At 43.7% G+C, this 15,814-nt stretch overlaps 1 protein-coding gene across 1 annotated transcript in view; it reads left to right on the top strand.

Moving 5' to 3' along the window:
• The first annotated feature begins 1,473 nt into the window (after window positions 1-1,473).
• The window catches only part of tmem184c (transmembrane protein 184C), a 50,682-nt gene continuing 36,341 nt past the window's right edge, over window positions 1,474-15,814 (top strand). Inside the window, exons 1-3 of the mRNA XM_080193127.1 lie at window positions 1,474-2,399; window positions 6,119-6,249; window positions 6,354-6,390. Of these exons, the coding sequence (XP_080049253.1) occupies window positions 2,283-2,399; window positions 6,119-6,249; window positions 6,354-6,390 (285 nt within the window). The 5' untranslated portion in view covers window positions 1,474-2,282. The remainder of the gene's footprint in view (window positions 2,400-6,118; window positions 6,250-6,353; window positions 6,391-15,814) is intronic.

Below are 15,814 nucleotides of genomic sequence, written 5' to 3'. Positions count from 1 at the left end.
GGACAAATATGAGTTAATTGAAGAAAGCCAGTTCTCAAGGAAAAATCATGTTTAACTAACTTGCTAGAAATTTTTGAAGAGGTAACAGAAAAGGTTGATAAGGACAATGCAGTTAATGTGATATATAGGGACTTGCAAAAGGTGTTTGATCCAATGCCACACAATAGGCTTATGAACAAAGTTACAGTTCATGGAATAAAAGAGACAGCAGCAACATCGACACAGAACTGGCTGTGTAGCGAGGAATAGTTAATAAATGCTTTTTGGGTTGTAAAATGGTTTGCAGTGGAGTTCCCCAGGGGTCATTGTTGGAACCCTTACTTTCCTGATCCAAAGTCGACCTTAGTATGTAGGACACAATTTCAAAATTTGCAAACAATATGAAACTGGAAACATTATCAACTGTAAGGAGGACAGTAGAACTTCAAAAATAGACAAGTTGGTGGAATAGATATACAGGTGACAGATGGTTCAACAGTGAGAAACATGAATGTGATTCATTTCAGTAGGAAGAACATGAAGATAACATAAAGGGCACAATTCTAAAGGGTGTGTAGGAGCAGAGGGACTGGGTTTACGTGTGCATATTGGAAGTGGCAAGACAGGTTGAGAGCAGTTAATAAAGCAGACGGTATCCTAGATTTTATCACAGGAGATAAGAGTACAAGAGCAACAAAGTTACATTATGAGAAACTTGTGCATGTTAAGTTTAAATACCAGTCAAAATCTAATCAAAAGTAGCTCATTTAAATCTCTTAAGTAGTAGCCTATGAGGGTTATAAAACAGTATCTAAGTTAATTTCAGAAGAAGAAGCAAAAATCAAGGACCCAGGCCTGATATTCACAGTTCAGGCTGGGTGATGATGGTGCTGGTGCTGCTGCTGCTTGGACCCTGGGTCTTAGCTCCTCACCTGGGCATGGGCCTCACATTGGCAGTTCAGCTTGGGGTACTGCTGCTGCCTGAGCCCCTCAGTCTGGACCTGGGTCTAATACTGACGGTTCAGTCTGGGGTGCTGCTGTTGGCTCGACTCTGACCCCCCCAGTCTGGGGCCTGACACTGACATGTTGACATTGCTGTTGTCTGGGGCCTGACCCCCTCAGTCTGGGTGCTGTTTTCTGGGGCCTGACCCCCTCAGTCTGGGTGCTGTTTTCTGGGGCCTGACCCCCTCAGTCTGGGTGCTGTTTTCTGGGGCCTGACCCCCTCAGTCTGGGTGCTGCTGGGCCCTGACCCCCCTCAGTCTGGATGCTGCTGTTGGCTGGGGGCTCACCCCCTCAGTCTGGGTGCTATTGGGTCCTGACCCCCTCAGGCTGGGGGCTGCAGCTCCCCGGTCCCGGGCCTGCTCCTCACGTGACCAATCAGCGGAGCTGGGCCCGAGCACATGACCATTTCCGCCCTAGTGATTGACAGCGGCGGTAACCAATGGGAGTGGAGATCCCGCTGGGGCTGAGCACCAATGGGAGCGGCGCGGGGCGGGTCTCCGGCTGACTGCTGTTTACGGATGGAGCGGCTTTAGAAAGTGTCCGGAGATGTGACTGACCCCGGGAAAATACTGCAGTTGGTGCCGGGAGAAGCGAGTCGCAGCTATCATGGCCATGTGTGAATTCATGCCGAGCGAGTGAAACCGGAGTCGGGATCTACCGGCGACCCGGCCTGTTTGTTTGTGAGAGGCCCGGATTCCCCAGTCAGCAGCATATTCCCTGGAGAGCAGGGTGCCCATTGTAGTGGTGGTGTCCAGGGAGCTGGGTGCCCATTGCACTGAGGGTGTCCAGGGAGCAGGGTGCCCATTGCACTGAGGGTGTCCAGGGAGCAGGGTGCCCATTGCACTGAGGGTGTCCAGGGAGCAGGGTGCCCATTGCGCTGGGGGTATCCAGGGAGCAGGGTGCCCATTGCACTGGGGGTGTCCAGGGAGCAGGGTGCCCATTACAGTGGGGATGTGCAGGGAACAGGGTGCCCTCTGCACTGAGGGTGTCTGAGGAGCATGGTGCTTATTGCACTGGGGTTGTCCAGGAAGCGGGGTGTCCAGGGGATGGTGTGTCCTTTGTTGTAAGTGCGTTCATTTCAATGAGTGTCCAGGTTGATCAAAGGACATGTGGTGAAGGTATCCATGAATTGTTGTGAAGCCCATTACTTGTGAACCAGAATCCTTTTTTAACACTCAGGGAAAGTATTTAATTGGGCTGGTTGGGAAAGTGTAGTTTATGTTCCTGCTAAATGTGAATTCAGTAGGATCTGATTATCTGAAGCGCTTTGGTTGAAAGAAGCACATTCATATCCTGGAACCATGCCATGCACCTGTGGAAACTGGAGACGGTGGATCCGGCCTTTGGTGGTATTCCTGTACATAGTGGGTGTTGTGGTTGCTGTTCCTCTCTGTGTCTGGGAGCTGCGAAAGTCTGAGGTAACATGGCAGGCTCATTCTATTACACTGTGAAACATTTCTGTTTTTGAAAGCTGATTTATTTAAATCAGACGCCTTCACTGGAAAGTATCATAATGTTGTTTTAATTTGGACGCATAATTCCTGTAATGAATTGCACCCTTCCTGTTTAAGAAGGTAGGTCACACCAAAGAGTTTGTTTTGATTTACTTTAAACAGTATTTTTCTATTAATGGATTTTCTGGAGTATTGCTTATAGTAAGTTGGAGGATGCAGTCTCTTTCTTAGCTGAGTACTTTTCTATCTTCTATTCTGCATGTTCTTTGTCTTCTAGGTTTCTTTTCCCTTTTTCTTTTGTCTGTAGCTTTGATCCAGATAGTAGTTGGTGTGGTGAAGAAGGCAGCATTCTGTGCAGCTGACAGGTGGGCCAGGCATGGATGTGATAGCAGATCATGGACTTTGGGCTGCAAGTCAAAGGCCGGGGAAGAGATCCAAGCAGAAGTTAACATTTTCTCATGAAGGCAGGGTGTGGTAAGAAAGGGAATCTGGTAATGGATAGGAGGAGGGAGAGGTAACAAACAAGGAAGGCACAGCGTAAGGTTTCCAGAGAGCTGGGTGAGTAAGGTAGAGTCATAAAGGGCTGGGGTGCAAAGGATGCATGCTTGGGATAAATGGAAGGAAAGGACCAGGAACAAGAAGAAAGATGCTTGGTCTTGAGATTGGTGGAAAGGAGATGGAAACAGGGAGGTTTAGAAGGAGCAGGTACTTATTATCCAATTGGGAAATTGTAAAAAGAGGGGGAAGATGTGAGGAATGCATGTCTGGAATTGGAAATGGAAAGGGTGAATGATGCACAGCAGGGGGAAAAGAGCAAGAAGGGAGCCTGGGAATATTCAGTTTTTCTTCATGTTTCCAATTTGGAAAAGGTTCTGTTATGTAAATAATGGTGACTTGGTTATAGCACAGAAGAAAGACTTTGCCAGTTCTTGACAGGAATATTTATCCAGTCCTTCTCCCATGTCATTTTCTAGTAGCCTTTCAGATTATTTCCTTTCAGTTCCTTAAGCAGTTTGATTTTAAATGCCCTGATTTAACCTGCTTCCACTGATTTCAGTGCTATCCATCCGGCGTGTGACCAAAACCATCCAAGATCTTAGGACGGTCGTGCTCAGCCCCGAAAGTGCGCGTGGTCTCAAGGCGGCGCAGGCGTGCGGTGGGATCCCGCCCAAGCATTTCCCTACTGGGACGGAATTCCACATTGGTCCAAAGCCTCAGCCCCCCTCCACAGTTTGGGTGCCCCACAGCATGAGCCGCCTTGCAGAAATGTCCTCCGTGCCTTTTTCCAGCACGCGGATGTGTTTCCTGTATGGGCCGCTGCTCCACACCTTCCACTACTGCATCCTCGCTTGTCGCCTGGATACACCTTGGCGGACCTTGTTGCCATCGGGCAGTGGAGGCCCCTTTACGGAGGGATCCCCCCAATTACATCGGGGACCTGGGGTGGTGGGTGATGCATGCAGCAGTTCTGCACAATCGTAAGACTCACTGGTTCACAGGCTCTAAAGCTTGCCCCTTCTGTGGCGTTGTGGAGTCCGTGGACAATGTCAATGTTTCGTGTCTTATGTTGCACTCCCTTTTTGTTTTCCTGAAGAACCTTTATCGATGCTTCGTTTGCACTTCAGTTCCACGCTCCTGATCTACAGACACCTGGTGCGGAGAGGGGAGGGTCGGGATGACGATCTCCTCGTGAACCTGCTCCTGGCCCTGGTGGAACGTGACATTTGCAGGTCCAGGCAGTGGACGATCGACAGGGCCGTCCATCCTGACTGTCCCTCTATCGCAGCTACGTTCGCGGCCAGGTGTCCCTGGAGGGGCAGTATGCATTGTCCACAGGCGCAGTTGACGCCTTCTGCGGCCGTTGGGCACTGCAGGGGCTGGGGTGCCTTATTGACCCTACTAATCACATTTTAATTTGATGTTTTCAAGTTTCCTTTATGCTTTGATTTTGTTCAGGCTGCTCCCCCTCCTGTTGGGGAGCTGCCCCTTTTACTTTGTCCTGATTCAACTTGAGTTTGTTTATTTGGTTTGACCTTAAAAGAGGCCTCTGTTTTCAGGCAGTACGTTCCAGATTGTAGCTATTCGCTGTAGGAAATGTTTTTCTTACATCACCCTGAGTTCTTTTGCCAATCACTTTAAATTTCTGTCCTCTGATTCTTGACCTTACTGCTGGTGGGAACGGTTTCTTTCTTCCACACTTTGTCTCAATTGCTTATGATTGTTCACATCTTTATTGAATTTCCTCTCCACGTCTTCTTCTATAAGCAGAACAATCCAATCTTAATGTAACTGAAGCCTCCAATCCGTGTAACAGTGTCCTTTTTTTTCTGAGCGCTCTTTCAGGCATGGATAGCTCAATCAGTAGAGCATGAGACTCTTAATCTCAGAGTTTGTGTGTTCAAGCTCCATGTTAAATAATGTTTAATCGCTTCTTGGTCTTTTGGTTTAGATCAAACGTCAGATCAAGCCCAAGATGAGCTTAATGCCTTATCTTATCAGCTTGGATCTCTTATTGGGATCATTTTTGGATTCGATTTGTTTTTGGGTTTTGAAGTAAGCAAAAAGATGGATTTGGGTTTGCCCAGTACATTCCGCACATTGGTTTTGTAACTTAAAAATGGAGTAAGAAGAAAATTTAAAGCCTTCACATTCTTCCAAAAGTGTGATGGCCAAAATTGGACACAGTATTCCAGTTGAGATGAAACAACTGCTTTATAAAGGTTCATCGTGACTTGAATGCCTCAATTTATAAATCCTAGGCTCCTGTGTGCCTTTTTAACTGCTTTCTGAACATGCCATCTTCCAATGAATTGTCTCTCTTCTCACATCCTGTTTAGAATTGTATCTTTTATCTTTATATTGTTTCTCCTTGTTACTTCCACCAAAATGTATCAATTTGTGTTGTGGTACGTTAAGTTTTATCTGCTACATGCTTACTCATTCCATCAGCCTATCTATATTCTCTTGAAGTCTGTAATTACGTCCTCTCAGGGTACGCTATACTTACATGTTTTGTGTTACCTGCAAATTTTTGAAATTGTGCCATCTACTTTTAAGTCAAAGTCATTATCATATATCAAGAAAAGCAGTAGTCAATCCTAGTACTGACCCGAGAGGTATCCCACCGTTATACTCTCCTCCAGTCAGAGAGAAAATCATTTACCACTATTTTCTCTGTTCCCATCACCCAACTAATTTTGTACCCATGCTGTCACTTTTATTCCATGAACTTCAACTTTGCGATAAGGCTGTTATTGTAGCACTTTATTCAACACCTATTGGAAGTCTGTAGACACATTAACTGCATCACCTTCATCTGTTTTTTAAGTTACCTCCCTCAAGTTAGTTAAATGCTTGTGGCGGCTTGGTGTTTATAATAGAAGTTGACAAAGTGCCCAGGCAACTCAAACTGCTAGTGATTAGCAATTATAGATACTTAATGAATATGTCCATTCAATGTAGCATCTTACCAGATAACACAGGCTGCCAGTAACAGAAATATGACCAGGAAATATCCCTACACCATGTATGGTCATTCTGCATAGTTCCTAAAACCAAATTCTTTCAAACAATTTAACTCAAGAATTTTCTGCAACTGAATTGCAGGTAACAAAACTGCAGCTTCATGTTTTAATTATATTTTGCTGTTTCCTATAATGTGTTCTTTCTATTTTTAAATCAAGGTTGGAACTCACAATAAAGCGTGGTTCACTGCTGGAATTTTTGTGTTTATGACAATTCCAATATCACTTTGGGGCATCTTGCAGCATCTCGTGCATTATACTCAGCCAGAATTGCAGAAGCCAATAATAAGGTACTTGACATATCTTTGCTTTTACTAATTACAATATTAGTTGTACATCTGGAAAACGCAGACAATTTAGAAACCTTAATTTCCTGTCAATTTTCTATCTACAGAATCCTATGGATGGTACCTATTTACAGTTTAGACAGTGTAAGTTTATTTTAAAATTATAAATAACTTCTGTTACAATTAAGCCTTGAATTAAAATATTTTATTCATGTACTAGACAATTAGTTAAATGCAGGGTTGCAGAGTCCTTGAACCATAAGAATTGTTACAGTAATGTTTTCCCCTTGTGGGGGGATCTAGAACTGTGAGGCACAATTCCATAATAAGGGGTCTCCCTTATCTTGAGGCTGTGCCCTCTAGTCCTGCTGTCCTTTCTGAGCGGGAAGAATCTCTCTACCTCTACCCTATCCATCCCCTTCATTATCTTATACGTCTCTATAAGATCCCTCCTCATCCTTCTAAACTCCAACGAGTACAGACCCAGTCTATTTAGCCTCTCTTCATAGTCCAACCCCCTCATTTCCGGTATCAGCCTAGTGAACCTTCTCTGCACTCCCTCCAAGGCCAAAATATCCTTGCACAAGTGTGGCAACCAAAACTGCACACAGTCCTCCAGCTGCGGCCTCACCAGTGCCCTGTACAGTTGCAGCAAGACCTCCCTGCTTTTATATTCTATCCCCCTCGCTATAAAGGCCAGCATCCCATTCACCTTGTTGAGCACCTGCTGCACCTGCAGACTGGGTTTTTGCGACTCTTGCACAAGGACCCCCAGGTCCCTCTGCACCATAGCATGCTGCAGCTTTTTGCCCTTTAAATAGTAATCCCTCCTACTATTATTCCTGCCAAAGTGGATAACCTCACACGTGCTAACATTGTATTCCATCTGCCAGGTCCTCGTCCACTCGCTCAGCCTATCTAGATCCCTCTGCAGACTTTCCACACCCTCTGCACAATTTGCTTTTCCACCCATCTTTGTGTCATCAGCAAGTTTCAACACCCTACACTCAGCCCCCTCCTCCAGATCATCTATATAAATGGTAAATAGCTGAGGCCCAGCACCGATCCTTGCGGCACTCCACTAGTTACCAACCGCCAATCAGAATAGCACCCATTGATACCAACTCTCTTCCTCCTATTAGACAGCCAATCCTCTATCCACGCTAACACCTTACCCCCAACTCCATGCCCCCTAACCTTCTGAAGCAACCTTTTGTGCGGCACCTTATCAAACGCCTTCTGAAAATCGAGAAACACCACATCCACCGGTTCCCCTCTGTCTACCACACTAGTCACATCTTCGTAGAATTCCAGTAAATTTGTCAAACACGACTTCCCCTTAACAAAACCGTGCTGTGTCTGCTCTATCAAACGATTCTTTTCTAGGTGCCTCGCTATTTCTTCTTTGATGGATTCCAGCATTCAAATTAGCCATTTAATGAATGGCAGAGCAGTCTTGAGAGGCTGAAGGCCTATTCCTGTTTCTTTGTTATTGGTGCTTGTGTTATTATACTTGCTGTCAGGGTAGCTGTTGCTTTTACTCACCTGTTTTCAACAAGCACTTATTTGTATTAAAGTTAAGCGTAGAGACCTAATATTCTACGTCTCAAATAAATTGATACCATTAGAACTTGACTTTGACATGATTATTTTATTGATTTTAATTTGCGATCTTGAGCATTTTTTTTACAATCAATAAATCTAGAATAAACTGGATTTTAGGATATAATAAAGCCAAATTGTCTTACTGCTGGTTACTTTGGATGGACCTTTGCATTAACAATTTGAGAAACATATTTCTTTGCAATAATGTCCAAAAGTAAAACAATTAGGGTTGGAATTGCTCCATATTTGGGGAATTCTCCTTTTAGTGTTGTAATATACGAGTTATATAAATGTTAGTGGAAAAACATGAATCATTTTGTTTTTTGATGCAATATTTACGATAATTGAGATAACATTGTGCACACAAAGCAATATTCCCTTTGTGATTATTTAATTACATTCTAGTTTTCCATCAAAGATGGACACAAATGTGTTGCATTTAAACTGAACTTCAGTGCAATTAAGATAATTCATTAGGAGGCAAGGCAGTTGAAAGAAACCATCTGATAGGAAAACAATGTGATCAGTGTATAATCAATAACCCTGAAAACAAATGGATGTGTCACAAAAGATTGGCAAAATAAAAGACTAGCAAAAAAAGGTAAAATTGTCATTGGGTGTACAAGAGAGTAATAGCCATCATTAGGATTGACTAAAAGTGAACTCCTGACTGTTCCTGTTTGTTTCCTTTTTGAAATAGTCTGATCATCCTTTTAAAGAATTTCTATTCAGTTGATTACAGTGGGATATGATTGAAGTTCAGTATTTTTTGCATGGTATCCTGAACATCACATATTTTGGTTGTATGAATCTAATAGTTTGATTGTAAATTTTTGGGAATTTGTAATGGAAAATGGCACTGTTTTCTTAGGATCTTTCTCCCCAACTCTCTCTCATTATGAAGATGTTGAAGAATTAAATACATATCCTGCTGGTTTTTAATGAATTTAAATTTTTTATCATCTTTGTCACATAATATAACAACATTGTGAAAGCATGAATAAGTTGTTCAGCTATTGTGTTAAACTATGGCTAATTTGTGTCTAAGCTCCATGTCCCTTGATATCCATATCAAGGAAATCTATCAATCTTAGTCTTGAAAATTTCAATTGACCAAGCAGTCACAATCATTTGGGGGATATTTTGCATAGTTACTCCATCCTTGGTGTGAAAAATGCTTCCTGAGTTTGGTTTTAAATAATCTAGCCAAGCTTTATATCAAAACTAATTTTGTGTAGTGGGCTGAAACTACTGATTGTGTTTTAAATACTGAGCAGCTACATTTCAGTGACACAAAACTACATCTTCTAAAGTGGACGAACGTTGTTTAACTGTACACTACAAATTATAAAGCAATTAAAACAGAGTCAGGCTCTCTAGAAGAGCACATCAGAGGTAATCAGCTTAGAGGAATGTGAATGACTCCATCTCCTAAAATATTAACAAAACATCCAGACAACCTGTGTATTCACTTGGATGTAGAACACCATTGGCTGTAGTCGTTTTCAACAGTGGAACCTGCTGAGAAGAAAACTTCCTGCCATAATCAAATCATGTTAAAGCTATACACCTGGAATCAGCTTGTTATGACCTTGATAGGGTAACTGGTCAGTTAGAGAGAGGAAATGATGTGATGAGCCAACTAGATCATTTTGTGTTTAAGAAACTGTTTTTCTCCAGGCACCTTAGAACAAAAGAGCCCAGAAGAAGGTGCTTAAATGGGGTCTTGCTTTTCATCCATCCTGCAAGTGCAAGCCCTGCCTCTTGTTTGACCAACTGTATCCCACAGGCAGCATCTAAAAAATCAACCAGCAGCCACTGACTTCGGGAAACAAAATACAATTCATCCAAAAACACCTTTTAAATTGTCCAGTCACCGAATTTGAAAAGGCCTTTGATCCCTGTCTGAAACCTTGCATAGCATCAATATACTAATTCTATATATAACTGACATAATCTATCCTCCCGCTTTATAATTTGCATGTATGTGCCTGTGCATGAAGGAACTCTTGAAAATCTGTGTGTGAAGAAACACCTTGTTTCATTTAGAACGGGTGTTAATACAGTAAATATTTTTTTAAAAGCTTGCAAGAAAACCTGTGAGTTTTACAGCTGCAGCCCTTTTAAATAGTTAAACACCCACTGAATAGACAAGCATGTTATTTTAAAAAGACTATTGCAGCCAAAGGATGGAAAGAGAAGGGAGCCATTCTACAATTTCTTACCTGACTGTAACATTAGCTCTAATTTTGGCATTATACTTATTCTGGATTGTCATAGCAGAGGAAGTAATGTTATTGTATTATATAAAATCTTTACTGTTGAAACTTTACTGTTGAACTTCAGTAGTTTCATTTGATGTTGAAAATGTTTGTAAATCATCAAATGCTATAGGCAAAGCTGATATGGCATTTTTAAAAGTTATACCTCAAGTGAAGAGAGATGTATGACAAGACTGTGTACTGTCGCTACAGCTATTTAATTTGTACACAGAACAAGTATTCAGGGAGTCAGATATACTCGCGGGGTAAAAGTTGGAGGCAAGAATATAAGAAACTTGTGGTAAGCTGACGACACAGCACTATTTGCAGACTCAGAAGAGACACTACAAAATAATAGATAAATAAAATCTAGAAGCTCGGAAAATGGATTGTATTTTAACACCAAACAGAAAAACAATGGTAGAGTATATTAGAAGAAAGGAGAGTGAAAATCGAAATGGATAATGTCACAGGATCAAGTTTGCTTGGACAAATGATAATGGAAAAGGATAAATGTGATGCTGAATCCAGAAGAAGGATAGAATTAATAAGCAATAATTTTGTCAAGATGAAGGATGTGTTAACAACCTGGAAAAAAAACTCATAAGTTGCTACATTTTCTATCACTTTCCAGTAGACCTCAGAAATCTAATCTTTGATATGTGGGCTTCTGTTAAAATTCCATATACAAATGAAGAGGTGCTTGAAATTGGAAGAGCGAAAATAACTGACAAAGAAGAAAATGTCAGTACTTCAGCCATTTGATCAGAGCTGAAAAGTTACAGAGATCTCTGCTGGAGGGCAGTAGAAAAAGGGGTCAACTTAGGTGTAGTTCGATGGCAAATGCTACAGAGCAGTTGTAAATGAGCTATACTGGATAGATGAGGGTGGCACAAGATACTAATGTAACACATGCTTTCAAACGAATTAATTGCTTTCATTTGGCTTTCTATTTCCCACTTTGTAGCTATCCCCTCCACAACAGGTATACTAAATTGGATACCGTTGAGGGGGAAATTTTACCTGGGACAAGCTGCAACAGCCGGAACTCTGATACTGAGTCTGGTTCTGCAGTGCAAAAGGGTGGGAGGAAGAAGGAGAGTGGTGGTGATAGGGGACGTGAATAATTTGCCGGGTGTTAGCGATGGAAAGGTGGTAGGACTGGAGGGTCTTAATGACATTACTGTTACTAGAGAGGTGGTGCTCGACAGACTGGAGGGGCTGATTGTGGACAAGTCCCCAGGACCGGATGGAATGCATCCGAGGGTTCTGAAAGAAATGGCGGAGGTTATAGTGGATGCCTTGGTGGTTATTTTCCAGACGTCGCTGGATTCCGGGGAAGTGCCGGAAGATTGGAAAATGGCTAATGTTACGCCGTTGTTTAAGAAGGGTGCCAGGCAAAAGGCGGGGAATTATAGGCCGGTTAGTTTAACGTCTGTGGTAGGTAAAATGTTGGAATCCGTCATTAAGGAGGAAATTGCGAGGCATCTTGAAGGGAATTGCTTGATAGGGCAGACGCAACACGGTTTCATTAAAGGGAAGTCGTGTCTGACAAATTTACTGGAGTTCTATGAGGATGTGTCTAGGGCAGTGGATAGAGGAGAGCCGGTGGATGTGGTCTTTCTGGATTTTCAGAAGGCGTTTGACAAGGTACCTCACAAGAGGTTATTGCAGAAGGTCAGGGGACATGGAGTTGGGGGTAGGGTGTTAGCGTGGATAAAGGATTGGTTGTCAAATAGGAGGCAGAGAGTGGGGGTCAATGGGTGCTATTCGGATTGGCGGTTGGTGACTAGTGGGGTGCCCCAGGGGTCGGTGCTGGGGCCTCAGCTATTTACCATTTATATAGATGATCTGGAGGAGGGAACCGAGTGCAGGGTGTCGAAATTTGCTGATGACACCAAGATTGGGGGAAAGGCAAATTGTGCGGAGGGTGTGGAGAGTCTGCAGAAGGATCTAGATAGGCTGGGCGAATGGGCCAGGAAATGGCAAATGGAATTTAATGTTGGCAAGTGTGAGGTGGTCCACTTTGGTAGGAAGAATGGTAGGAAGGACTATTACTTACGTGGCGAAAAACTGCAGCAGGCGACGGTGCAGAAGGACCTCGGGGTCCTTGTGCATGAGTCGCAAAAACCCAGCTTGCAGGTGCAGCAGGTGGTCAGGAAGGCGAATGGGATGCTGGCCTTCATAGCGAGGGGGATTGAATATAAAAGTAGGGAGGTCTTGCTGCAGCTGTATAGGGCATTGGTGAGGCCGCAGCTGGAGTACTGTGTGCAGTTTTGGGCGCCGCACCTGCGCAAGGATATTTTGGCCCTGGAGGGAGTGCAGAGGAGGTTTACTAGGCTGATACCGGAGTTGAGGGGATTGAGCTATGAGGAGAGGCTGAATAAACTAGGCTTGTACTCGTTAGAGTTTAGAAGAATGAGGGGAGATCTCATTGAGACGTATAAGATGATGAATGGGATGGATAGGATAGAGGTGGAGAGACTCTTCCCGCTCAAAAAAGACAGTAGGACTAGGGGGCACAGCCTCAAGATAAAGGGGAGGCGGTTTAGAACGGAGTTGAGGAGGAACTTCTTCACTCAAAGGGTGGTGAATCTCTGGAATTCTCTGCCCGTTGAAGTGGTGGAGGCTGCCTCGCTAAATATTTTTAAGAAGCAGGTTGATGGGTTCTTGATAAGAGAGGGGATTAAGGGTTATGGGGAGAGGGCGGGAAAGTGGAACTGAGCCACGACAGATCAGCCATGATCTTATTGAATGGCGGGGCAGGCTCGAAGGGCTAGATGGCCTACTCCTGCTCCTATTTCTTATGTTCTTATGTTCTTATGTTCTTATGACTCAATGGTCAGAGGTACAGACAGGAGGTTCACTGGTCGGGACAGAGACCCCCGCATGGTTTGTTGCCTCCCGGGTGCCAAGGTCAGGGATGTCTCTGATCGTGTGCACAGTGTTCTAAAGTGGGAAGGTGATCAGCCAGATGTCGTGGTACACATCAGTACCAATGATGTAGGAAGGAAGAGTGTGGAGGTCTTGAAGAGTGAGTGTAGAGAGCTTGGAAGGAAGTTAAAAAGCAGGACCCCGAGGGTAGTAATCTCAGGATTGCTACCTGTACTACGTGCCAGTGAGAGTAAGAGTAGGATGCTTGGGCAGATGAACACATGGCTGAGGAACTGGCGTAGGGGACAGGGTTTCCGATTCTTGGATCATTGGGACCTCTTCTGGGGTAGGTGGGACCTATACAAGGGAGACAGGTTACGCCTAAACTACAAGGGGACCAATATACTTGCAGGGAGGTTTGCCAGTGTTATTGGGGAGCGTTTAAACTAGATTTGCAGGGGGATGGGAGCCAGAGTGCCGGAGCAGATAGTGGAGCAGGGGTAAAAAGACAAGTTAGTTCAAGCAAAATCACAAATGGAAGGGTTTAGCGTGGTGGAAATAATCTTTTGAGGTATGTCTATTTTCAATGCCAGGAGCATTGTGGGGAAACTAGATGAGCTGAAGGCGTGGATTGACACGTGGAAATATGACATTATAGCCATTAGTGAAACTTGGCTACAGGAGGGGCAGGACTGGCAGCTCAGTGTTCCAGGGTTCCAATGTTTCAGGCGTGATAGAGGCAGAGGGGTAAAAGGAGGGGGGGGTGCATTGTTGGTCAGGGAAAATGTTATAGCGGTACTCAGGCAGGATAAATTAGGGAGCTTGTCTACAGAGGCCCTATGGATGGAGCTGAGAAACAGAAAAGGTATGACCACATTAATGGAGTTGTAGTATAGACTACCCAATAGTCAGCAAGAATTGGAAGAGCAAATCATCAGAGAGATAGCTGACAACTGCAAGAAACACAAAGTTGTGATAGTAGGGGATTTTAATTTTCCACATATAAATTGGGACTTGCATACTGTTACAGGTTTAGATGGGGTAGAGTTTGTAAAATGTGTTCAGGAAAATTTTCTACATCAATATAGAGGTGCCAACTAGAGAGGATGCAATATTGGATCTCCTATTGGGAAATGAGTTAGGGCAGGTGATGGATGTGAGTGTGAGGGAACACTTTGGATTCAGTGATCATAATGCCATTAGTTTCAACCTGATCACGGAAAAGGATAGATCTGGTCTCCGGGTTGAAGTTCTGAACTGGAAAAAGGCCAAATTTGATGAAATGAGAAGGGATCTGGGAAGTGTGGATTGACACAGGCTGTTCTCTGGTAAGGATGTAAATGGAAAGTGTTCTTGTCCACTCTCTCAGTGACTCTCTACACTTCCCATTGCCTTGGTGAAGCACCCACCATAACTAAGGACCCCACGCTTGCCGGACATTCTCTTTTCCACCTTCTTCCGTCGGGAAAAAGATAAAAAAGTCTGAGATCACATACTAACTGACTCAAGAACAGCTTGTCAGCTGCTGTCAGACTTTTGTCAGACCTTGCATTAAGCTGATCTTTCTCTATATCCTAGCTATGACTGTAACAGTAAAAATTTTGAGAGTGCGGAGTTTGTATGTTCCTGTCAGGATTAAGGGCAAAGTAAATACGAATAAGGAACCTTGGTTCTTGAGGGAGATTGTAACACTGATTAAGAGGAAGAGAGAGTTGTATGTAATGTACAGGCAGCAAGGAACAGATCAGATGCTTGAGGAGTATAAAAAGTGCAAGAAGCTACTTAAGAGGGAAATCAGGAGGGCTAAAAGGAGACATGAGGTTGCTTTTGCTGACAGAATGAAGGAAAATCCAAAAAGCTTCTATAGGTATGTAAGTAGCAAAAGGATAGTGAGGGATAAAATTGGTCCTCTTGAAGACCAGAGTGGTAGACTGTATATGGAACCAAAAGAGATGGGGGAGGTAGTAAATGGGTTTTTTTTTGCATCCATGTTTACTGAGGAAACGGGCATGGAGTCTGTGGAAATAGGGCAATCAGGTAGGGAGGTCATGGATTAAAGGGGAGGTGCTGGCTGTCTTGCGGCAAATCAGAGTGGATAAATGCCCGGGACTGGACAGGGTATTCCCACGCACCTTCAGGGAGGCTAGTGTTGAACTTGCAGGGGCCCTGGCAGACATATTTAAAATGTTAGTATTTCCAGGGAGGTGCCAGATGCTTGGAGGGTGGCTCATGTTGTTCCGTTGTTTAAAAAAGGTTCCAAAAGAAATCTGGGAAATTATAGGCCAGTAAGTTTGAAGTCGGTGGTGGGCAAGTTATTGGAAGGTGTGATAAGGGATAGGATCTACAAATATTTGGATAGACAGGGACTTATTAGGGAGAGTCAACGTGGCTTTGTGCATGGTAGGTCATCTTTGACCAATCTATTAGAGTTTTTCGAGGCAGTTACCAGGAAAGCGGATGAAGGGAAGGTGGTGAATGTTGTCTGGATATCAGCAAGGCCTTTGACAAGGTCCCTAAGGGGAGGTTAGTTAGGAAGGTTCAGTCGCTAGGTATACATGGGGAGATAGTAAATTGGATTAGACACTGGCTCAATGGAAGAAGCCAGAGAGTGGTTGTGGAGGATTGCTCCTCTGAGTGGAGCCTGTGACTAGTGGTGTGCCGCAGGGATTGGTGTTGGGTCCATTGTTATTTGTCATCTATACCAATGATCTAGATGATAATGAGGTAAATTGGATCAGCAAATTTGCTGATGATACAAAGATTGGAGGTGTAGTGGACAGTGAGGAAGGTTTTCAAAGCTTGCAGAGGGATTTGGACCAACTAGAAAA

Source organism: Carcharhinus amblyrhynchos, chromosome 1 (genome assembly GCF_965287045.1).
Source record: "Carcharhinus amblyrhynchos chromosome 1, sCarAmb.v2.hapA, whole genome shotgun sequence".
Taxonomy (NCBI): domain Eukaryota; kingdom Metazoa; phylum Chordata; class Chondrichthyes; order Carcharhiniformes; family Carcharhinidae; genus Carcharhinus; species Carcharhinus amblyrhynchos.
The sequence above is the reverse complement of the archived record's forward strand: the minus strand, read 5'-3'. Positions and strand labels throughout refer to the sequence as shown.